At 38.8% G+C, this 25305-nt stretch overlaps 1 protein-coding gene across 8 annotated transcripts in view; it reads right to left on the bottom strand.

Moving 5' to 3' along the window:
- Nucleotides 1-25305, bottom strand: part of FRY (FRY microtubule binding protein) — a 253146-nt gene that overhangs the window by 130679 nt on the left and 97162 nt on the right. For 7 of the 8 annotated variants that reach the window (XM_052812244.1, XM_052812240.1, XM_052812241.1 and 4 more), the window contains one exon: nt 13248-13447. In XM_052812244.1, the coding sequence (XP_052668204.1) occupies nt 13248-13367 (120 nt within the window). In that variant the 5' untranslated portion in view covers nt 13368-13447. Of the gene's footprint in view, nt 1-13247; nt 13448-18548; nt 18812-25305 lie in introns of those variants that run through there. The other variant, XM_052812243.1, reaches the window with a different exon arrangement.

Below are 25305 nucleotides of genomic sequence, written 5' to 3'. Positions count from 1 at the left end.
GAAAGGATGTTTTGATACAAATCATAACTTTTGCACTGCATGCTAGAAAGCAGCCACACATACTCTACTGAGTAGTCTGCTGGGATGGAAGAGTTACCAAAAAGAAACAGCAGAAGAATGGACCTTTTCACATAAAATGGAGTAGACATAGACCACATTCAACTACTACAGCTACAATATATATAAAATGTATGTAAGTGCAATCTTAAGAGAACCAAAAAATCCCTAAGTGTAACTCTTTCCTGCTTATGCTGCATCATCACATAAGCCCCCCCCCGCAATTGAACATCTTTGTCTTACATTCTTTTCAGCACGAAAGTGGTGTTTTGTGGGAAGAGGTCTGCTCCAAAAATAACCGGGCCAAACATGCTAAATTTTTAATTTTGCCATTGGTTATTTTGTACATACAAGGATCGGAAAACATGTCACTGTCAATCTTGTGCTCACCTGGTGTGTGAACCATTTTCTGTATCACCTAGGAGAAAATGCCACGATGCCAATTTGCTTCTGAAGGCTGGGCATGGGAAACTTTATTCCACAGCGGAGCACCCACCCTTCAGATGCAGCTGACCTACCAGCCAGTAGCCTCTGAAAGGGAGTTGGTCTGTCTGGTCCCCGCCTCTATTTCGGCTGTGTGCTTCTACCTCCTCCCTCCCAGAATGGATCTATGCTGATCCTGCAACGAGCAGGTTCATGCAGCTGAACTTGCAAGTATTTACTTCTGGTTTGCCCTCTCAAAAATGGAGAGAACAGTCTATGGTCCCATAAAAAAGCTGTTGTACTGAAAATAGTTCTGAACTTCTTGGGAAATAATTTTCATCTCTTATTTACCTTTCTACTATTTGAGAATTCCCTCCACCACCCCAGGAAGCCTAGTTAATTTATACCTAAGCAATTAAGAGAGCCAAGCTTTTTGACTCAAAAGCACAATCTGTTTACTCTGATAGTCTCCCAAATGTCTCCCACCTGGAACTTCTATGAAACAGGTAATTAGTGTCCTGTTTTCACAACTGTTCTTTGCAAGTCAGCAGGTCCTCATGCATAAAAATATAAATTGCCTGTTCAGTGGATGACAACAGAATCTTTGATTTCTCCTGTTGCTCTGCTCAGCATCAATTAGCTGCTAGATACCTCTTTTAAGAGACTGTGTCAGTGACCATGGTACACAGACAGTAAAATAAACAGAAAAGGGGATTTCCTTTATCAACCTTTGAAATTCTAAGCATACACCAAAAGGAAATTCTAAAGGCAAACATAATAAAAAAGATATGGCAATATAGCTTTAACACCACAACTCTGTGTAAGACAGAATTAGACTCCAAAAATGTTAACGAAAAATCTGATTAACTTCATGTAACTTTTGAAAATTAAGTAAAAAGCAATGTTAATTGTACATGGTATTTCATATGGAGGAAAAAAAAAGCATATTTCAAGTGGCTACGAAATATATGTAAAAATATTCTACATCTCCCATAAATTTTTAATTTAGCAAGCTCAGGTCAAAAACCTACTTGCCATTACAGTTATTGCATAAAAACAATGAAAGGTGCATGTTTAGAAGACAGGCTCAGTACTACTCAGTCTATTCTTTCTTCATGCAATTGTTATTTTCTTTGTAACAGCTCTTCTGTTTTGTTCATGTGGAAAAGGATGTGCCCAGTGCTGCTGTACTGCTGAATACAAAACTGTGTAACAAAACATCAGTTCAGCTTCAAATACAGGTTTTCACACTGACTCTCGCCTCTTTGGCATCCACATCATGTACTGTTCTGCCTCAGTGATAGCTTATGTCATCACATCAGGTTATTACAGGCTAATTTTTGCCTGATTATCACATTCTCTGCAAAAGGCATCTTTTACCTATGCTTTCTACTAACAAAACTAAAATGTGGACGCTCAGAAAATTTGGTCATGAGAATGTTTAATCTGGAGTAACTGATGTATCAGAAAAAATGGCCAAACAAGCCAAAGAAACAGCAAATTAATTTTCAGCACTAATACTAAACAGAAGTGGAGTAAATTCCAAACAGACTGAAGAGAGAAGCAAACCCACTGAATTAGAAATTGCTTTCCAAGCTATTAGATGCACAGTGCAAAAATTAGCACTGCAACTCTCCCAAAATAACATGGAACTTAAGAAAAAACCTCACAAAAAACAAATATGAAAGTTTTCTTTCTTTGACTTACCTTGAGCAAACAACTCAAGAACTCTGACATTCTTACTTGATCAGTAAAAACATTCCCAGACATGCCCTCAACTTGGTGTTGATAATAAATGGTCACAAACTTCAAACAAAGGTTAAGTGCTGTTACAGATACACGGGTAGCTGCAAAAAAAAAACCCAAACAGAAAACCTACCACTCTCAGCATTTGTATCTTCTCTAATGTTTTTCTATTGCAAAGTGAGGTGCTGTCTAGTAAGTAGGAAGTAAAACAATTCCTTTTAGTAAAGTATTTTAAGCCCAAATAAGCTGATGGCTACCAGTGGGCCAGCTGCAAAAGAAATATTTTAAATACATGCTTTTGTAAAATCTGGAAAGTTGAAAAGAGTACTCAGGATGACTTTACCGAAATTTGAGCTAGACTCTAGCACAAGCAAGAAAGGAAATTCTATTGGCTGTTTATTTTCAGAGTTTTGTGTTAATAGGAATGCCTTTTTAAAATTGTAACTTAATGAACACACCAAAATCCTGTCTGAATACATGCAAGTTTTAAGGTCTGTGCTAGTATCATAATACTTTCCTTGGTTTTCCCTGATTTTAATTACCGCAGTACTACAGTGTACAGAAGAAGAGGTGAATTTTACAACCTATAAGTCTGATAAATTTTAAAAGGGCATCTAGAAACTAAGTGTGGACACTTATAGTTGACACCATAATTCCTTCATAGACATGAGACTGACTGATTCTGACTTAAAAACTTCCAATGTAAGAAGATAAAATTTTGTTAATTGGAACCTAATTTGCTGGGGCAGAGAACGTATTAAGTTTTTAGTGACATCCTTACTTATGATGAAAATTCACGAAGGACCACGATGTACAGCTTGGGGAAGGACTATAAAGTTAATATAAAGGATTAACTAAGACAGTGCTAATTGAATTTCAGGTACAGGATTGAGTTTATTAGTAGTCCCAAGTCCAGTATTAATGAAATGAGAAAGGCCTGTTATAGGAAGCAGCAGTAATAAACTGTTGTGGAGTTGGAACACAACATGGCTATTACATTGCAAAGCCTGACTGCAGCGAGACACAAAAAAAGAGGATTTTTTTGCTTATATGATGCATTTTCTTCAAGGTGAGCAAGATATATAGGATTTACTTCTCAAAAACTATTGAAGTAAATACAGTTTTCTTCTTCTGTTGTTCGTGCTGAGATCCATTACAACGCATTTTCATAAAAATGTTTCTCCATAATAGGAACAAGAACATGCTCAAAATACAGACACCCAGAGCAAGCTATACTCCATAAAAACACTATTTCCACCTTACTCTCAACATGAAGCCAGGAAGAAGGCTTTCTAGAGTCATACTCTAATAATTAATGATACTTTGTATAGGGCTTCAGTCAAGAGTGGTATCATGAGATGCAGTATGAGAGTCCAAGATCTTTTATCTATGAGCCTGTGCAACTGGAATAAACATGATGCTCTGAAAAAGCATTCGATACAGTGATTTGTATGTAACTTATTTTTAGCGTTCTAAGAACAACAGACTATGGAGATCTGGACTTTCACATCCATGTTAAGACCTTTGCGTGAAACTGCTATGCAAAGCCCTGTTTCAGCTGTTTACCAAGGTGGTTCAGCTAGACACTCTTCATCAGCCAATATATGTATTTAAAAAAAAAAAAATTCAGAGGTATGCATATAATAATCACTTCTATGAAGAGAAGGATTTTGTGACAGCAGACTTCTGTGAAATAGAAACACTGAAAGATCCAGTGGTAAATTAGATTTAGGAGACAAAGTCACTACAGTCAAGCGTGTAACTTGAACAGCACTGTTCCCTCCTTTCTATCTCTGACATTACTTCTGAGAGCTGGCAAAGAGAGTCAGAGGATGCTCTTCCCTGACCTTGATGTACCCTGCTCATTTGGTTACAGCTTTGTTTCCTAAACAGAGAAGTTAACTGACACTTCAATCCTATATGCAAAGAGTTTTACACCAACTGATTTATGATGAGCAAAGTTGTTTCTTCCGTGCAAGAAGGACATGGGAGACAAATGCAGGAAGCTTTTTTTCTTGCAGAGAATGAGGGATGCGCAGCTTCCCTCTTGAGCTCACCACGTTCTCCGAGCTATTGCGAGAGCACTGTCCTCGCCTTCAGGCAAACTCCTGCCCATGGTGAGAGCAATGCTATGAGGATTTAGGGGACCTCCGTCTTCCAAGCAGTGGATGAGGTCCCTTCTTTTAGGATATTTACACGGAACTGGTAAAATGCTATAAAACCAGGAAGGTCGGGAAGGGTGGGCAGGTTTCCCACATGTGCGAGCCTTGGGAATGAAAATACAGGATTAGCACCAGACCTCTGATAAAAGGTACAGCAGAGTAAAATACAGAACGCCTGTCTGGATGCAGACATCCAGACTACCCACGAGCAGGCAGGACAGATATCCTACCAGCTACCCAGTACTGAGGCATGGCTGTACGAGAGGGAGACACTTGCAGTTGTTTCTGATACAGAACTGCCCATGATCCCACGCTTTCCCCGATATCTTTATCTCCATGGGAAGCTCTAAGCAGGACGTGCTTCGGTTACGGCGGGGCGGGCTGCTGAAGTGCTTACGTGGCTTTGCTGGTGTCAGGACTCAGCAGGGCTGGCCGCAGCGGCTGAGGGTCCCCATAAGACAGCAGGCATCTCTGGGGGGGGCCAAGACCTGGCAGGGCTCTGGGGAGCCGGAGACCAGTCCTGCTGTGGTGTTGGTGGTGCTGGGGTGGCAGGGACTGACTGCCCTGGGGGCTGTGGGCAGGGGTGGGCAAGGCTCTGCCGAGGCCATTAAAGCTTATTAGTGCCCTCAGGGCCCTAACCGCTGGTTACCCATTCAGAGTAATGTGACCTAATTTCATCAAAGCTGTAGGAAGGCCTTATCAGCCGATTTGAATAAATTTAGAGTTGTAATTGCAGGGCTGCTCCAGGCACAGCTGAGAGCTCTGCGAACAGGAACCATATTTCTCTTAAGCTTAAAATAGCCGGAGGGGGTAATAAACAACAGATACTGACCTCGGTAATGGTCTGCTGTGCTGCAGCCACTGCTGCTTTAATGTCAGGTAGCTACTTACTGTCATCAGCTATGCATCTGTTTTCATAGAACAGACCAATTGATGAGGAAAGGTATATTTTTTAAGTGAACTTGAGAAATTCTGATGACGGTCAGTGGTTTTCTTTAAAATTCCTTTATTTTGGGCTTTCTTGGCTATGTGTTTATCTCAAAGGTTGTAACTGTACCGTAACAGACATGTCCCCAGGTGACTTGATCTGAAGCCTTTTCCTCCCGATTACTGGCACCGATCTGACAGATTCCAAGGAGGATACCAGGATGCCCTTCCAGAGCTAACATTAGCCTTCACTGCTCTTTTGCTGCAAGTATGATGGCCATAAAAGCCTTAGCTTCCACCTGTACTGCATGCCCAGCCAAGGAAACAAGACCTTATTGGGTGGATTTCCAAATTGGGAAGGTAGCTACGTGAAGTATTTAAGTTTTTCTCATATTTGTCATGCCACCAGATATGCAGAGTCAAATATGGCATAACTCAAGCTGTCTGATGTGTAAATGTTGTCGTGGTTTAACCCCAGCCAGCAATTAAGTACCACGTAGCCGCTCACTCACTTCCCCCTCACCCAGTGGGTTGGGGGAGAGAATCAGAAGGAAAAAGGTAAAACTCGTGAGTTGAGATAAGAACATTTAAATAGAACAGAAAGGAAGAAACTAATAATGATAATAATAACAATAATAAAATGACAGTAATAATAAAAGGATTGGAATATATAAAACAGCCAATGCACAATGCAACTGCTCACCACTCGCTGACCGATGTCCAGTTAGTTCCCGAGCAGCGATCCACCCCCCCCAGCCAACTCCCCCAGTTTATATACTGGACTTGACATCACATGGTATGGAATACCCCTTTGGCCAGTTTGGGTCAGCTGCCCTGGCTGTGTCCCCTCCCAGCTTCTTGTGCCCCTCCAGCCTTCTTGCTGGCTGCGCATGAGAAGCTGAAAAATCCTTGACTTTAGACTAAACATTACTTAGCAACAACTGAAAACATCAGTGTGTTATCAACATTCTTCTCATACTGAATCCAAAACATAACACTATACCAGCTACTAGAAAGAAAATTAACTCTACCCCAGCCGAAACCAGGACAACTGTACCATGCCAGACTCAGGCCCAGAAAAGAGCACATAAATTTAAATTTTAGAACAGAGCAATCCTGATGAAGCAGTACCTCACTGACTTCAAACATGACTCTGAAAGCACGCAAAGAATGAAGCTCTTGCAAAAATATGGAAAGATATCTCTTTAATTAATTGCTACTTATCTGGCAAGAATGCTACCAAAGCATACACTTGATTTTCTTTCTGTCCTTCATGATGACAGACCAGTGATAAGACTGGCCTGAGATGACTGGAGTATGACTTTCATTTTCTGGAGAGTGGTAATAACCAATATCCTTAAATGACACAAAAATGTGATTAGGGACATGTGGTAGGTTCTCTGCTGTATTTGCAGGCGTCCGCCAACACGTGACATAGTGTGACAGCCTCGGTGACCTTGGATTGAATCTACCTTCCAACATTAAATCCTCTTAGCGATTTGAACCATCATATGTGCCATTGACTATCCTCCAACTATATCCATGCAGTAGTGAGGCTCAGGGACAGTGGAGAGTTTTGCTACCAGAATGAGATCTGAAGCCTCAAACAGCATTCTGCCCACACGCCCAGCTATGTAAACCGAGATCACTGAGAAAGCTCCTGTTGACATTGCCTGGTTCTGAAATATATGAGTGTTTCTATGGACCTGTATGTAGCTGCAAATGCCTGCGCCAATGGCTATGAAAAATGTGTCCTTTTCCTTCCTGCTTGCTAAAATGGCATGAACTTTTCCCCTCAATCTCATATGGAAGCTGAATTTCTGACCCACGCTGCATCTTGTCTCTATCCTCCTGCGCTCGCCGTCATTATTTCTGAAACCCTACATTTGTCTCTAACTCTCTTTCCAACTGTGTCTTTCACACTCTTTCCCTCAACTCCTGTGTTTCAATCCTATGATATGTCCCCCTGAACTACACAGAAGATATCTCATCCTTGGCCACTGCTTCAATCACACAAACCTTTCTAGGTCTTTCAGGAAGATAACTATCCTGAGGTTCAAGATTAGCCACTTGAGAAGGACTACTGCTCTATACTGTTTAGTGCTTGGCTTCTGCTATAGGTTTCAGCCTGAGATATATGTACTGAGATAACTAGAGGGGGATATTATTTCTGAGGCCATGAGTGGAAGGGGAAGTGAAGGCTCTTTACGCCATCAGAATTGCCTTTGCTATATTTGATGCTCTCCATCTTCAGTGTAGAAGCTTGATTGTTCCTACACTTTTCTGCCTTCACATCCTTTGAGTACATGAGTAGAGCTTGCTTATTTCATGGATGATATCTCCCAGGCTTAGCTGCCTCTCTCTCTGCTGGGGGAAAGAACAAGCTGATCTGGCCCAGCTTGGGCTCCATTATCACTGGCAGAGCTGGGTGTTGTGGACTGGACTGTACTTGGAAAGCCAGTGAGGTTCCAACAAAAGCTGATTAGTGAAGGAGGGAAGAGTGATGACTGAGACCACTGTTCTGCTTAACTGATTTCTTGAAACAGAGAAGTTAGCTGCTTGAAAGTCTGAGTAAAAAGAAACAGAACCAAGGGGACAATCCACACAGAAATCAAACTAAGTCCTTAGATATGGCTAGGAGTTGAATAAAATAATGAGACCAACTGTTAGTCTAAAAAATGGACCTGGGATCCAGTCAATGACCTGCAGGAAAGAAACTCCGCTGAGCTGCTGTTTGCTGGGAGCACTAGGAGATGGGCGTTCTCCTGAGGAGAATGACTGTCCTCGGTCCTCCGGACTGTCCTATGACTGACAGACATAGATGTGCCCATTCAACAAGCCACTGAATGCATCCACTGTAACCGATCTGTAGGGCTCCATACAATAAAAGGATAGTATATTCAGGTTACATAGCAAGTAGTTAAAGATGGTGTGGGGATGCTTTCACTTTCTTATGAACAGGTGAGAGGACAGTCCTCAGCACAGTATAATAAAGTGAGGCAGAATTTCATAAAGAAGCATCTTAAGTACTTCAGAGACAATCACAGAAAGAATAGATAATTATTCTTAATGTCCTACACATTATTTGTGACAATTGGATCTAAAAGAACTAATCTACTAATATTTGTTTATATCATTTAAATACTAAATAAAGAATACAGTAGAAATAAAGAGTTATGATACGTTAGATACAGAGTTATGGTATTATGAACTATGAGCTCCTTAGGGTTGGGATGGACTGCCCACATGCTTTACAGAATTTTGCCTACCACAAACACTAGTGGAATAAAAGAATTATATTAATGATGAGTGACATAATCCTTGAGTCACGTAGAGGTGGACAGGGAAGATGACAATGGGAATCTGGCATGTTTGTAGCATTTATAGAGAAAGGTCCTAGGGAGGATACTTTTTGTATGGGAAAAAAGAACAGCATTTTCAATATATACTTGCATAAAGTTATTCAGATAAAGCTGTCTTCTTTTCAATTTATCTGGGCATACACATGCTGAGCGGATGGTTAGGACAGAGCAAGGCAGTATGCCTTTCCTCTTTTCCATGAAATTACTTGTTCCTTACAGTAACTCCTGTCTGTGCACTGTCAATAAACAGGGATCCAAAGTCCCTGTGTATGCCAAACTATTCATGTGGACTTCAAATATAAAAAATGTGCAATGCTAATGTGTCTCATTATAGATGACAACAAAGGAGTCATTCCTCATGTGATGCAGCTGAATTTTATTCCATGTAAAACAGAAAATTCTACATTACAACTGTGGGATAAAACTGCTTGGTATTATTATAGCCTACATAAATCTTTCTTGTTACCACAGCCCAGTCCTCAGAAACCAAAAAACCTTCTACTTCCTTTTCTTCCAAGTCTGCCCCTAGCATATTTCTTCTCTTGCCTAGAGAAAGTGAAGCCTAGATTAAAGCTAGTCGGACAGCAGTGCAACTATACATGTTGGTTGGTCGGTCTTTGCAAAAACAAACTTGCATTATTCTTGCCCTTTCGATCTTCCTAACCACCTGCTTGGCTGTTATCACCAGCCCTGTTTTGAAATAGGTCTATATTTTAATGTCTTTGAGCTTCTAATGAAATGGAAGTAATAAATACACAAGTATCAACCACATCACTGCTTTCAGTTTTTTTCCAATAGCGAGATATAACCTACCTAATAAAAGGAGAAAGTTATAGGCAGACTACATGAATATGCTTATAGTCCTAATCCTATAATGAGTAAATTCTGTTCTTGAGTTCAGTATTCAGCACAGTAAAAGAAGATGCTTGCAGGAGAAAAGCATAATGAAAGTTTACCAACAGCTAAATTAACCATTAACCACTGTCAACGCCTGTAGCTCAGTATGTTTTATCAATGTCTACAGCTGTGTGTAAGTACTGCTAAAAGCCGTATTTAAAGATTAGCCTGATCAGTATGCACAGGATGAATTATTACCCTACGTGATAATCAACAGTCCTAAAAAGAAAACTACTTTCTGGGTTTTTTCCTTACAGTGTTAAGATTCGTAAACGCATTTTATCATTTGAACTGGCAAAAATATTTCCCTGGCTTCCTCATTCTAGCTTCATTTTAAGGTCACTGCTGCTTGAAAACAAATCAGCAGTAATAAAATATCAAATTGTGTTTGCAAGTGAAGCAAGGCAGAGAAGATTTACAATATAAATTGATAAAAATTAAATATGAATGCAATCAGCTGTGAAAAAAGGTCTGCAGGAAAAAATCTTAATATTCGCTATAAAGGAGAACAATTATGGACAGAAAAGAAGCAGGAAATTATTAAAGGTTTATCAAGAAGAAATTATTTACATTTTATTTATGTGAATTTAATTTTATAAACTGGAAAATCCCTTTTAATTAATTCCGCCACCAAATACCTTTAATTTGGATTAATATAACTTGACAATCTGGGTACAGTAGTTCAATCATTAAAAATTAGCCACATAATTGTGAACTTAATGTAATTATTGAAATGTTTGTTAATTTTCAGAGACACTAAAAAGCTGAAAAAGTTGACCTGAAATTCCAAATAAAATATTCTTCAGACAAAGTAAAAAAAAAAAAACAAAACAAACCCACACCTGGAAACAAAAGGTTTCCATTCTAACTCGTTAAAGACTTAGCAGTGGATTGTCAACAGTAGATTCATGCCTATAAAACATATTAACTGGGGAGTGCATTTTTTATGATGATCACTGCCAGATCCACTAACCAAAATGTCAAATCATACTCGGCTGACAGCCAAGGCAGCAGGAGGAGTAGGTGACATTGCCCTGTGCTTTCTCTGCCACTGGAATCTTGCTATCCCAGCTGAGATTTCATGGGGCTGCAGGAAAGGGGCGGTGCTGTGCCCTTAACTGCTGCCCTAGAAAACAGCAAAAATTTTTTGTGCCTTGCTAGCATCTGCAACTGATGGTGGGACACAAACCTGGTTTTCCACTATAGTTGTCAGAACACTGTGATTCACAGTTGGGCTCTATGTACATCACAAAAGAAAGAAATGGATATATCAAACAGGCATATGGAACCCAAAGAAACAGAAAAATTCATAAAAACGACAGTAATGATAATCAGAAAGGATAAGGAGGCAAAATGTGTGTATGAAAAGAAATATCTAGGTGAAAAATGTATCAGTAAGTCTTTAATTTAATCCCATAGTAACTTCAGAGCTTGAATGTGAGCTAGACTTAGTGATAAAAGAGGAAAAAGCAATTATATTATAAACAGATCATTTTAGCTTCTCTAAAAGATATCTTAAGTATTCATCACTCATTATAAAATTAAACTGTCATATCTTGTAATGACTTAGAGAATTCAAACTAGAAACATCTTAGTGTTAGAGTACTTTGCAAGTTTGATTTTCTTTGAAGTACGTTTGAGTTTAATTAGAACAGAATCTTCAAAGAGCTCACCATTTGACTACCTATTGTGAAAAAAGGCCAAAGGGTGGCTCTGCACCATCAATTTATAATCTTTGTCTTGCAAATCCCTGGGACTTCCAGGTCACAGCTCTAGTCAGTAGAGTAGAAATCTGGGAACAAAGCTGCCAAGCATCCAATAGCTACCCCACAAAAATGGAGACTTAAATTCTTAGCCATTATTCCAGAATAATTTTTGCCATTTTCCCTTGTCGCTTCTTTCAGTACAACCTAATTATTTCAAGATCACTTTGACTGAATGTCTACAAAATCCTGCTTACACATTTGTCACAGTCACCCTCAAACAGCAGCATGCCATGACTTGTAAGTCCTATCAGTATTAATAAGATGTATGTCATTGAATTATTGTTAGTGTCTCACAGTTAGACCCCTGTAAAAAATACGTTCTGAAATGTTGATAAGAAGAAGGTGACATTGCAGTCTCTTGTCATATTTTTACATTCTATGTTGAATTTACCAAATAAATAAAATTTCACCGAACAACCTCTGGAATAAGGTAAGATCAACATTCAGATACTAATAGTTTCACAAAGCGACAAAAATAACATATCAACACACAGCAACTCAAAATCATCTTAACACAAGGTGAAATGGGAATAAATGAGGGCCATTGGTTCATATCTATTTCTGAAATATTATATGAAAATGCAGAGGTTAGTGTTTAAGAGTAACAGAGGTGCTGTGAGGAAATTATGTTCTCAGTGCTGGTCTTGTTGTTGTTTCCCCGATCTTGTCAAGTAATTTTACAACACATTGTGTTTTAAAATTGTAAAGATGTTCACTGTGCGTCACACGAAGACTGGATGGTAATAAATAGCTGCTGGCATTTTTTTTTTTAAAGGACCTGCGCTATGACTGTCAGTTTATTCTACTTTCTGTGATTTGGAGGGGAAAAAACTGGATCTTTGTCAAAATATTCCTTCCTGTTAGCTTTTTTTGTGTCATTTCTGAATTATGTAAGATATTTCTGTCATCTTGCATCTACCTAATGTTTCAGAGAAAAGTCTGGAAAAACTTTCCAAGCGTCAAATGCTTCTGAATCTAAATCAAGACATAAAGCCAAACCGATGCCATCAGAATCAAGACAATCTTAATTTTACTGTTCAGAATATCCAGACTTGAAAATGGGGAACAGGACTAAGTATTCTATACTGTGCTTTATAACAAAAATGTGATAAGATTTTATAAGAATTCCTTTACAGCTCAGAAATACAGGTTCCTTGTTATTTCTACTTTTTTATTTTCACCTTGTCAGAACTAAAATATAGGTTACAGAACTATTCCTCCCTAATCAAAATAACAAGAATGTATTTAAAATGTAGTCTCAAGTTAAAATAGCAGAATCCCAGAAGTTCAGTTACATAAGACAATTTGCAACAGACATCCTTGCCTGTTACATTTGCCTGAAATATGTCGGCTCTCTCACTGACTGTGCAAGACCTTGTAATGTAGCTCCTTTTTCAAATGCTGCATGCTTTTTCATATCCAGAAAATAGGTGCTATAGCACTTTGTTAGGTTATGAAATCTACTACTGTCAGAACTAAAATAGGAACCAGCAGTGCTATTCATTTTCATGTTTTAGCTGAAAACCGGTAATGTTCAGAAATACTGTTTTTATCATATGTCAGCATTTTCTAATCTATTTTGCCTCAAGTGACCGCTCTCCCAGCTGTAAAATGTATGCTGGCTGACACCCCTTCTGCCTCTCAATAATATTAACAGGTGCCCATATTGCAAACAGAAATAAAATAGTTGTTCCTTTTCATGTCACCCCTTTGGCATATCTTGCATACCTCTGTCCTCTCCCACAACCTTCTAATTGCCATAGTAGCATATCTTACAGTTTGGGAAACGCTATCAAACTCCAACGCAGATTACAAGGAAAATATTCTGCACTGCATGGCAAGCAAGCCTTATTTAAAAATAAATTCAAAGCAAAGTACGTATATACTTAGAGTTTCTTTTTACTCACAAGAGGTTCTGCCATGATGATGCGAATCTTGCGTTCAGCCTGAGTAGTAAAGTTAACAAACAAGCTCTTCAGGACATATTCGCCTGGTTTACTGTCTGGGTCAACATTGATAGGCAACATGGCTGGAGGTCCTTTTTCTCTCTGTGTACCAGAAACAGGTGGGACGGGTGGCTTGATATATCCGTTACCAACTGGAGAAGCTGAAATGTATAAAAGACACATTTACGTTTGGGTAATTCAACATGTCTTAACTTTTCCAGAGCACCCCAATGGCCCACTATACTGTCAAAGCAGAACTGGAGACTAGTCGATAATCGAAGAAATACAGAACACATAAATACAGTTTCCATGGTATAGTTATAGGTAACATGTACATAATCCAGACTGGAAGAAGAAATCAAAGATGAAATCTTTTGTCTTACAATTGAGTAGTGTTTACTACACAGTGCTTGCTCAATCCTCTTTTTTTACATGGTAAGACTTGCTGACAGCTAACAGTTTGAATAATATCCTCATTTCTTATCCTTTGTCTTGCAGGCGAGATCTGTAACTCAGTTGTCACATAGCAAATTTATTTTATTGCTATTCAAACTGACCTATCCTTGCAAAAGTCAGGAGTCTGATCTTTTCACTAAGGCCTGATTTTCCTCTCATTTATACTGAGGTCAATCAAGAATGACTCCTTTAAAAACAATGATATTTCACCAGTATAAATCTTATAGAAAGAGTCAGACACAGAATTTTTTCCATGGCCAAAAAATGTTCATTACGTATTAGCTTTCCTGAAAGTACCAAACCCTACAGTCCCATTTGGCACTTGTGAGATCACATCTGGAGTACTATGTCCAGTTTGGGGCTCCCCCATACAAGAATGACATTGCTATCCTGGGATAAGGCCAAGGGAGGACCACGAAGACGGTCAGGCACTTACGTGCTTGCTACATGAGTACAGGCTGAGAGTGCTGGACTGGTTCAACCTTAAGAAGAGAAGGCTAAGGGGAGATCTTACTACAGTCCTCAGCTACCTAATGGAGTATAGCAAAGATGGAGCCAGAGTCTTCTTTGAGTGTGGTGACAGGACGAGAGGCAACAGACACTAGTTGGAATGTGGAAAATTCCAATTAGATATATGGAAAAAATATCCACTGTGAGGGGGTGATCAAACACTGGTACAGGTTGCCCACAGAGATAGCAGAAATTCCACAACTGGAGATACTCGAAACTTGACTGGGCAAGGCCCTGAGAAACCTCTCTAGCTGGTGAGCAGATGTTGGACTAATCATCCTCCTGAGATCCCTTCCAATCCAAATTACCTCATGATTCTGTGAATTCCCCATAACCAGTGTCAAGATATTATGTACTAAGCTTAGCTCTACTTAACTGTTTTTCTGGGAAACTGAAGGAAAAATAAATTGAAGTACTATGAAACAAAACCTCATTAATTCAAATATTGCCATTCTATGCATAAAACTTCCAAACCACAATCCTCAGGCTTAGCTCTTACTGGCAACAGAAGTCATGTCTGGTCTTCAGGCAGGTACTGGTAACACCCTCTGTTAGCTTTGCCAGAGACTTCAAAAGTAGGTAATTAAGTTAACACTGGGAAGACCAGCTATCAACCACTCTGAATGCAACAGAAGTGTCGTAACAGCCGTGAGCACTGTTAGTGATTGGGACAGAGGTGCTTTAATGCAATATAAACTGTGGGAAATATTGTGAACTAACACCATTATAGCATTTCCCCATAGCATTGCATTCCAGAGTGTTACATTGTATGTTGCATCCAAGTTGCAAGGAAAGAAAGACAGAAAGAAAGAAGGAAAGAAAGAAAAATTAACTACAATGACGGATGGCGCACATCTAATGCCTTTAGCCTTTCCTTCTGAGGAACAGAATTGCACCTACTACTGAAAGTAATTGTCAATTATTAATTACATGAGATTGTTTTAGGAATAAATGAGATTTTAGATCTTTCCTACTTTAACACTTCATTGCTGCAAAAAACTGAAAAAACTAAATCCCAAAGACTACATTCTTGTTTGAAAGTATTCAAGATGTGGCAGAATCAGCCCCCAAATCATGCATTGAGAAATAAAAAAGACACACTGGAGAAAAGAGAACATGTTTTCCTTTAGAAAAATCAAAGTTTAGAAGTTCACTATATGACTATAACGCAAGATAGAAATGCTTTTGTTCACGCAGCTATTATTCTGCAAGTGTAACACAGCAATATTTTACTTTGAAAGTCACTCCCCTGACTGACAAGGTATGCCATCACTCTTTAGCACAGCAGCACCACTTCTTCCACTCCAACAGATGTTTCCTGCTAGATTTGTTTCCTGCAAAGTTTCACTTGATTTTTGAGGGCAAAAGCATTATCACAGAGTCTTGCTGGCATTAGGACTCTTTGCATAAAACAAAGTGTATAGAACAGTTCTACATTTATATTATTCAAAACTGTTTCTAAAAATACACTGTTGTTCTGAATAATAATCTACTTCAAAGTAATGAAAAAAGAGCCACCAGAGAAGAGTGTAAGTGCTACTGCTCTCCTGTCATCACCTAGGCTCTCCTAAAGCTTAAGCATGAAGACAGTGGGATGCAAAGGATCAGATGCAAATTTATACGGACTATCGAATATACTAGGTAATGGAAATTTCTCCACAAATAGCTTGAGGAAGGAGTCAGACAGTATTTTCACAATCACTAACGTATTTGCCAAATGCTTGGTTTTGACCGGCTCACACGTATCCCTGAAATCAGTTTGATCGCCAAGCGCTCAGTTAGGAAAAATGTTTTTTTTTTATGAGCAGTGAAACCGATTTGCTGAAGGATTTGTGTCCTTTGTGCCATAAAAGCCCTGTCCTCCCCCCTGTCACCATCCCAAGCTCCCCCCCAGTCGTTCCCAAGCTCCCTCCAGAGCTCTGTGCCCGGGGCTGGGCAGGCAGGCTGCCCGCCAGCCAGCCTCTGCCAAGCAAAACACACCCGGGCTGGGCCGCCCGCCGCTCTCTGGCTAGCGCAACCATCCCAGGCTCCCTCTGGAAGGAATCCGTAGGAATCTCATCAAATGCGAACTTGCCTTCTGTTCCTCCAGCACTTTTGGTTTAAACTGGCTACTAAGTTCAAAATTCACTACGAAGGGACACGCAGGAGGGATGGAAGGAAGGAAGGCAGAGTGTGACAGCATGCACGCCTCACATCCTTACGAAATTAAGTTTAAGAAACCCTCGTCGCACTACCTGGGAGCTGCCACCCTTATCTTCAATCATCGTGGCATTCAGCCAGGATTTTGAGACTGGAATTTAAATCCACCTAGTCAGTGTTAGTAGGAAGCCTTTAAACAACGATGCTGTTAGGTTTCTGACACAAGCTGATCTACTTTTTTTTCCAGACATCTAACTGAAAAATCAATTATTTGCACACTGTAATAGAGAAATGCAATTATTTGTGAGATCTGTCAGTGCACCAGAAATTTTTATTCTAGCTCTTCTCTGAAATAAGGACTGTACAGCCTTTCCCCCAAAGGAAAGAAAAAGGATATCCTGGGGGTTAACACCTATCATTGCTGCAGCAATTACAGCAGTTACAGAAATGACTGGCATATGACATTGATTTAGTTCAAATTTTGAAAAGATCATTTTGTAGCTGCTGACTCCATTTAAGCATCTTCAGTGTGGAAATTAGCATTGCCAACAGTGTGAGGGTTCTGAGTTCATCATGAGTTGGTCATGAACTATTATATACAGGTTTGGGTTTCTCATGCCTCTTTTCAGCCCCATTATCTCAAGCATTTGCATATGCTTGATATTTGCATTGCAAAAATCTGGCCCAGTGACTAAACTATCACTGACATCTATTCTGATGACATATGAGCTTTAACAGAATATGTTTTTTTCCTAGACTGAGAGCCCTACAAAGCTCAGAAAAAAAAAGTTGCCTCTGAGACACAAAACTGGAAATCAAGGACTAAAATTTAAGAAATACCTGCATCACAGTCATCCATGATTGGTCCCTTTTATGCTGACACATTACAATGTGGGCCTTAAAAACAGCAATAAAAAGGATGTGTCCGTTTTTGCCATCTATGCCAGTGAAACACTGCCCCATTACACAAAAGGCGTAATTTTTACCTGAGAAATCACAGCATGTAGTTTGTATGGGCTTATGCAGAAGATATGTGGTGGGGGTGGGAGGAAGGGGTTATACTCAATTCTAAATATTCATTTCATTGACAAATTAAGGTTTTACTACCTGATTTCAAAATAATGACATTCGACAAAGAGAAGTACCAGAATGGACCACTGAAACATTTAGTGTCAACTCCTAACATATTGTAGGGTACTGGTCACCACACAAGTACTGCATTAAACTAAACCCTTCTCCTAGAGAAAAGTAGCTGGTTCCCAAGGAGAATGAATGGTGATGCACATGCAGGAGACCATGGTAACCCTGATGCCTGAGGGCCCTGCAATAGCAGAGAATCTATAGGTCAATTTTAGAAAGTGGTATACATATTTAAAGCTGCTATCCTAGGAAAATCTGTAAAAAAGATTAACTATGCTTGACCAACCATAAGATGTCTGTACCATTTTGGGGTGAAATTCTGTCTGAGGGCTACTTCTCCCAAACAACCCATTTTCTTGTTTCCAGGACATGTTCCCTTTTTTTCTACTGTATCTGCAATAAACTGTATTTCAAATGATGCTCTTTTCCTACAGAATATTTTCATTTAGTTCAGGCTATAACCATAAGATTTTCTCAATGTTACGTGTTTTTAAAAAATTAAAAACAAGGAGTAAATACAGAAGTAGCAATGCAATATCACATATGGTTGTCACCACAACCATATACTGTTGCCACAGAAAGGACTACTGAACTAAAATCACTGCTAATTTTTTTTCTGTATTGATCATTTCCCTAATCAGAGAAATAGTTGTAAAAAAGCACAGTAGTTTTAACACACACACACACACACACACACGCTCACGAAGCTGATAATGGGGATGAGTACAAAATGAAATTATCATAAGAGAGTCTGTGCTGTGACTTACATTACAGGTATTTTTCTTAAAGCTCTAAGATGAAGCAAAACAACAGAACTATCATAATGGACAAGCCAAAAGTCTGTGCTACACTGGATACAGCTTCAGCCCAACCCAGTTACTGAATTTTCAGTATCTTTAATCAGAAGAAACAGAGGTTTTGGTTCTTTAGTTAACCGTGTCAAATTTACACATCAGCAATAACGAACAAACTAATAACACAAACCAAAACATGTATTTGTAGTATTTTCATACCTACCGAGCCCCTTTATAAAGCCGATCACACTGGATTTTCTCCAACGTGCTACTGTAATATCCATGAGCTTGTGAATACCTGAAATGTTCCACTCCTTCAGTTAGAAAAGTTAGAATCCTTTTCTAACTAAAATTGAAAAGGAAATTAGTTGTTTCATAATCCTGTTTCATACTTCACTCTAAATTTTTCAGCATTGAGGCAGACATTTCTTCTAGTTTTTTGGTTTTGTTTGTTAATAGACAAGTGCTGAAGTCCTACAATGTGTGAGCTAGAGCAGGCCTCCGGATCAGATCAGCCTTTCCATAACCAAAGGGGTAATTTTTAGCTTCAGCATATGATGATGACCGCTCACGGAGTGGCTGCATGTCTATATTTATCCACAAGTACATACTATGCTGACAGATTAGCGAAACTACTTCAGGCACTCCAAGAACATGAGACAGGATAATGGAGTTCGACATAAACAAACCATGCATATCAAACACACGTATTATCATACAATCCAAGCTGAAAGCAATTAGTATAGAAATGCGAAGCACAGAGACAACACAGGATGGGGTTGGTTTTGTAACTAAGGTCTTTTGGCCAAAAGTACATACAGTTTAAATTCCTTGCGATAAAGCCAATGCAGTATCTCTTCTTTTCGCATTCCAAGAGTCAGTGAGAAACCACATATCCTTAAGGATAATTATACATCTGCTGAAATAACTCCTAAGAAAATTTGCTTTGTTTTAAAACTGTAATTATAATATTAAAAAGAAAACACATTATTAAATAAAGCATGAAGAATTTAATTTCCAAGGATACAGTATGTGTGCCAAGGTTACCAAAAGGTGGCTTTTTCACCCTTTGAAGGAGAACATTCCCAATTAGTTTGAGCTTGATAGACAAAGAGAATAAAATTCAAAGGAAACTTTTGCTGAAAGAAACAAACTAGAAGTCTAGCAGATCCATTTTTATCTTGGTGAAAGAAACTGTAAGATTCCCAAGCAAAATATTATTCCGGCATATTAGTAAGATGCAGTAGTAGCACTATTTTAATGTAAGCATTATTTTCATAATTCATTTGCATCTTTTAACAAAAAATAACCATAAAGGCGTTAACTTAACCAAAACCCAATAATATTAACGACTTGAAATATATATGATAGGAAATAAATTTATTTAAAGTACAGGACTTTACGACAAACAATTGATGCTACTAATGTCTGATCTGTTTGTGTTTCTGATTCTCTCTTAGGAGGATTTACAGTAAAAAATGAAAGACCAGGAAGAATTCAGTGCATATCTGAGTTCCACATCCAGACCATTTGGAAAGTAAAAGTCTAAGTTGTGGTGGTACTGGTGTTGGCCTTACTCTTCACAGGGAATCAATTTCATGCAATATGAATATTTGCCTACGTGTTTTGTTTAGTGCTTATTTTACACTTTTTATTAAAAGAGTTGATAAACCAGGGAGTAAATACACCCTTTTTAAGATACTTCTGCCCTCTTCTCAACTGCATGCTTAGCTAGATATAACTTAAGCTAATTACTAAAATAAATGCAAGAAAACCTGATTGTATGGCCTATAGCAATTTTTAAGGTCCATATAAAAGCTGCTGTATGAATCTGCCATAAGCAACAGCATTGCAGACACAGCTTTCCTTCTCTAGTGCTGGAAACCATTTACACTTCCAACTGTAGCGAGGCTGGCATGCATTCTCCTAGGGATGGAAAGAGCTGTAATAACCTTTTGCATATGTATGTCCCAGGCAGAGTGGAGCTTTGATACTACACTTAACTGAATGTACTGCTGCAAAGCTTCCTCTATTTTAATAAAAAATGTAAAATAAGCAGTAAACAAAACATGTAGGCAAATATTCATATTGCATGAAATTGATTCCCTGTGAAGGCTCACTTGCAGGTGAGCGAATTCTTTGCAGTGAAAAATTCACTCACTGGCAGCAGTATGTAGACACAAATAGTAGATACAGGCACATACGGACAATGAGAACATGTAAGAGAGCCTATATGGCAAAAAGCTCAAACGTATTTTCCCTCTTAGTAGAACAAAGTTGTTTCTAAAACTAGACATATTAGAAATTTCAGGGAGCTTGTATTTTAAAATTCCAGACTCTGAAGACTCTGTCTAAAACTGTTGTTCAAGCAATTGCTGGGAGAAGACACTAGTTGTTCTGTGCATTTGTCTTGACACAATAACACGACATAAAACTATCCCAACTCATCCTGTCTTTCAAAAGCCTATTTAATCCAAATACAGGATTTTCCAAGAAGAGTTACTTTGGTTGACCAATTAGATAGATGGTCTGCAGTGGAGCAAAGATAAAACCCAACAATTCCATGCAAAACAAAAGTCTGGGCATAGCACATAAAACCCTATGCCGAGGAAATACTATCTAGTCTAGAAGACAAAACGGAAGAGGCTGTAAGGTCAGCAGTGAAAAGTATAACAAAAATTCAAGATTCTGGAGCAAAACAGGTCATTCTGAAAACAAGTCTGAAGGGAATAACAGATTTGGGAGGATTTCCAAAAAGGTGGTGAGAGATGACCAAAGCTCTACCAAATGGATATTCCCAAACTACTTGATTATGCTGAAACTGTAAGGGAGAAAAGGCTAATTTATAAATTTCAGATTCCTCCGTTTCTTTAAAGAGACACGCCTTGGGAGAGTCATTTGTGTAAAATGACATGGGGAAGAGAAAGGAAGGAGATATCTTCAGTGATAAAGGCACTCCAGGACTTGGTCACAGATTTAACTGAGATAAGACCAACATTTTAAATTATTTCTGTCTGAAGACTTTGTGAAAAAATGCTGTTGCCAGGTTTAGATATATTTATTCCACTCTTTTCAGAATACTTGCTGAACTACAGAAGACAGTTCCAACCCCTGTAGACTTGGTTGGGCAATCCTTCTCCAAATTTTCTATTCCTTTTGCCACAATAAGAAAGTATAAATTCTATGTGAACACAAGGAACAGCAAAGCCAGAAAACAGGAGACAAATTAATCAGTGCATCCACTAAGAAGTGGCAGAGTTGCCAATAAAGTGTAAGCTTTGGCCAACCCAACTACTCTAACCAAGAAAAAGGAGGCTTGAACTTCGTGTGTGTGTGTGCATGTGCACACTCATGCCATTCTTCAATTTATTTTCAGTATCTTCAGGGGTGTTATAAACCAGCAGGCCTAAAACAGACTGTATGGTATCCTCAGTGAGACTGAACATTTCAGGACATAAGGCAAACTCCTTGTAGCGTCCTTGTATTCTGTCCTCCCCTGAATCCAGGGGTGGACAATGATTTGCAGAACAGAGCCTCTGAACAAGTCCCCAACGTGGTCATTTCTTAATACTCAGATCCAGTCCTCTGCAGGATAGAAACAAAATGTGGCATTCACAAAAATAAGTATATGGCCACTTAGTAAGCCTGATGGATGCTAAAATACCACTTGTGGGGGATGCTTTTCTCTGCATGACTACAAAGAACTCAAATGCTCATTCCACTCAGAGATGCTTATGAAGCAGCCATCTTCTGAGATGAACCCCATTAGGAAATAACCGGTTTAATACAGGTATCTTTGCCCAAGCTCAGGAAAACATTAGAACAGTCCTTACACACACTGACAGGTCTTAATTTGAGATGGATGTGGTGAAGTGCCTGTTAACTTTGAAGCTAAGGATATTGTTCAGCCGGGTACCTTGGAAAGGTTAAAACCGTTGGTTTGGCTTTATTAGCCACTAGCAACCTTCTGGCCCCCACATCCCAGCTGCTGGCAGGTAGGTGTTAAGCTTTGTAATCCTCAGACGTGCACTGCAATTCTGTGCAAGACAGGGGTAATTGACATGAGACCCTGTAGAGAAAAGCAGTGGGTGGAATGCATTTTCTCCTCTCGCAAGAGACCATGTCTCCATATGCAGGGGACTCAGGAATGATGACTGCCAAAACAAACAAACAAACAAACAGGAAATCCTGTCATATAAGTCCATCCACTTTCTAAAGTCCTTTTCATTGACTTGGCAAAGCTTCTAGTAAGTATGATCCCATAAGATGCAGACTTTCCCTTCTCTCTTTCTCCAAAGTTGAAGGTCAGTGGCTGAGCAGCTTAACAACGTTCACTAGGTTCTTATCTCAGATCCTTGCAAGACATCTGAGTGAGGCAGGAAAGCAATTCTCCTTCCATTCTCTTTGCTCACCGTTTATTTTTCTGCCCCTTTTCCTCTAGATCGTTATTTTCTTGTTTACATATACTACTGCGCTGAAGATATGTGGGAATCTAGGCACGTAACTTAAAGATTTTTAGCTGCACCAGTTTTAGAATTTGCTTGGTTTATTATGAGATTAAAGACTGAAAAAGCTAAATGACATGGGCAACCTTGTGGACAATCTCAAAACAATTTTCAGTTGCCATTTGAGTGCTCCATTTGGGGTTGACTTCTCACTAAAGGAAATATCTGTGTTGCTTCTGAGGGGATCCAAATCAAATATAAATACTTCTCAGTTTCTGTGTTTTATATGGTAATGACATGCTGCCTCTTTGAAGGCTGACTTGAGATTATCAATATACTTTCAAAATCTTGGTATCTCTTCTAGATAACTTCAAAAGTTTTGTTATCTTTTCTAGTTATTCCAAAAGTAAAAACTCCAAATAAGGGTGGAAAGATATATTCAGATAATCATTTTCAGGTGAATAGATTAACTGATTTTTAAAACATTAAAACAAAGAAAAGGTTTATTTCTGAAACTATGACAGAATTTCTTTGGGCTCAAATAGAGCTTAAAAAGCATTTTATTTTATAAAGAGATGTTCATACTCTTCTTTTACACTTTTTTATGTGCTAGGGGAAAAAGCTAGCCTCCACTTTGGTTTCATTGGATCAGAAAATAGCTTCCTGTAAGATTTTTAGACAGATGTTTTGTTGGGCTTACTTTCCTTTTCAGAGACAGGGAGATGAAGATATTCCTGTCGTTTTGTGGTTGATGGGTGTTAGCGGAAGAATTATTTTTAGGGAACCTGGAAAAGTGCCGAGGAAGCACAAGGCTAAAAGAGTCCAAAAGAAAAGGAATAGTTACTTCCAAAAGAGGGACCAGCAAACAGGGAGGATGTGACCTGCATCTCCCTTCCCTACACATTTTCTCTTGGAGAGAGTATACTTTTCCTTTTCTCCTTAAATGTTTTACAGTAAAACCTTCGGAGTCCGGATAAGATGGAATTTTAAAAAGATAATTAAGCTGTTTATTTTTTACTATAGAAAGACATTCAATGCTTGCATCTGAGTCCTATTCCAATTCCAATACCTAACTCAGATCTTAGAACTGGAACCATCCCTGAACTTTTGTTGTCTGTCCACACTTGCTCTTCCAAACCACTGACAAATGTTGGTTCATGCTGTTAAAAACTCATGTGTTTTACTGGAAAGAAAATGGCATATCATTTATGGATGATGTGGCTTCTGTGCAATGTACACGTGTGAATGAAAACCCAAGTGTGTTGTAACGCACTTGTGCAAACATAAGCAGTATTTTATTACTGACGCACAAAAAGAAATAGACTGTAGATCATTCCCCTCTGAAATTGCATGGTCTGAACAGTCCAACTGACCTAATACTGTTCCATCTCTTAAGAGCTGATTTCCTAAAGAGTTTTGCTTATTTCATGCCGTAATAAATATGCTGTCATATTTAGTTATGTTTCAAAGTGTAGTACTGCATTGAAAAAAAATCTTTAAAATCGTAGTTGCTTCCTTGACCTCATCTGCTGATGCACCTGATCTACTCTATGGCTGCCTTTTAGGGAAAGGTTCAAATTTAGCCACTGGCAGGCCAAATATCAAATTTAATCTAGCCATCTAGGCTCTGAGTAGAGTAAATGAAGAGAGACTGACATTTCTAGGTGATTCATCATATCCTCCTTAGATTCTTAGCTTAAGGTAGAATAAATCACTTTCTAGAGGTGCCTATCCCTTGTGAGTGATTACTGAAGGAGAACTGACAACAAAGATATGCATCCAATGTTATAAGAGATGACTCTTACTCTTAAGTCTGTAGACTCCTTCAAGAACAACTTGTACAGTTTAAACTGCATCGTGGTGCATTTCAGCTGCTGCTGGCTAGGATTCATACCCTTGCTCGCGTGGGTGGAAAATGGCACAATACCAGGAGTAAACCAAGCCACAAGCTGGCACTGTGAACTGGCAAGCTAAACCTTCGCAGACCAAAAAGACTTTACAAAATTGTGTGAAGCTTTATGTGATGAAACCACAGGATAGATTTCTGTGAATAAAGACTAACATGAGAGTAAGTCAGACATCCATTCATGTTTCCCCCTACAGTGGAGTGTACAAAGTAACATCTATACAAATTAAAATGAGAGAAGAAATTTTGCAGCCAAAATCTGGATTAATAATTATCATTGTCAATCCCCTAGTCTACGTCTGATTGAATCACTATTGTCATTACTTAATACTGGCTGCAGCAGCACACTCACAACATTGTCTATCTTCTATATTAACTTAAATGCTATTTGGCCTCTTTGCTTACAGACAACCCAACACACGATATGTCATCTTTTATTAGCCACAGACCATTATGATGCTGTAGTATCTAATAACCCTTTAATAACATTACATTAAGAGTGCTTTCTTTGAAAGTAGAGTTCCCTTGTTTCTTAGGCACAAACCTAAATGCAAATGTAAATGTTTGCTGCTTTGCTAGACTCAGACTCCAAAACATAAATATTTCTTGTGGTGACTCTGAAATACAAA

Source organism: Harpia harpyja, chromosome 17 (assembly GCF_026419915.1).
Source record: "Harpia harpyja isolate bHarHar1 chromosome 17, bHarHar1 primary haplotype, whole genome shotgun sequence".
NCBI classification, from domain to species: domain Eukaryota; kingdom Metazoa; phylum Chordata; class Aves; order Accipitriformes; family Accipitridae; genus Harpia; species Harpia harpyja.
The sequence above is the reverse complement of the archived record's forward strand: the minus strand, read 5'-3'. Positions and strand labels throughout refer to the sequence as shown.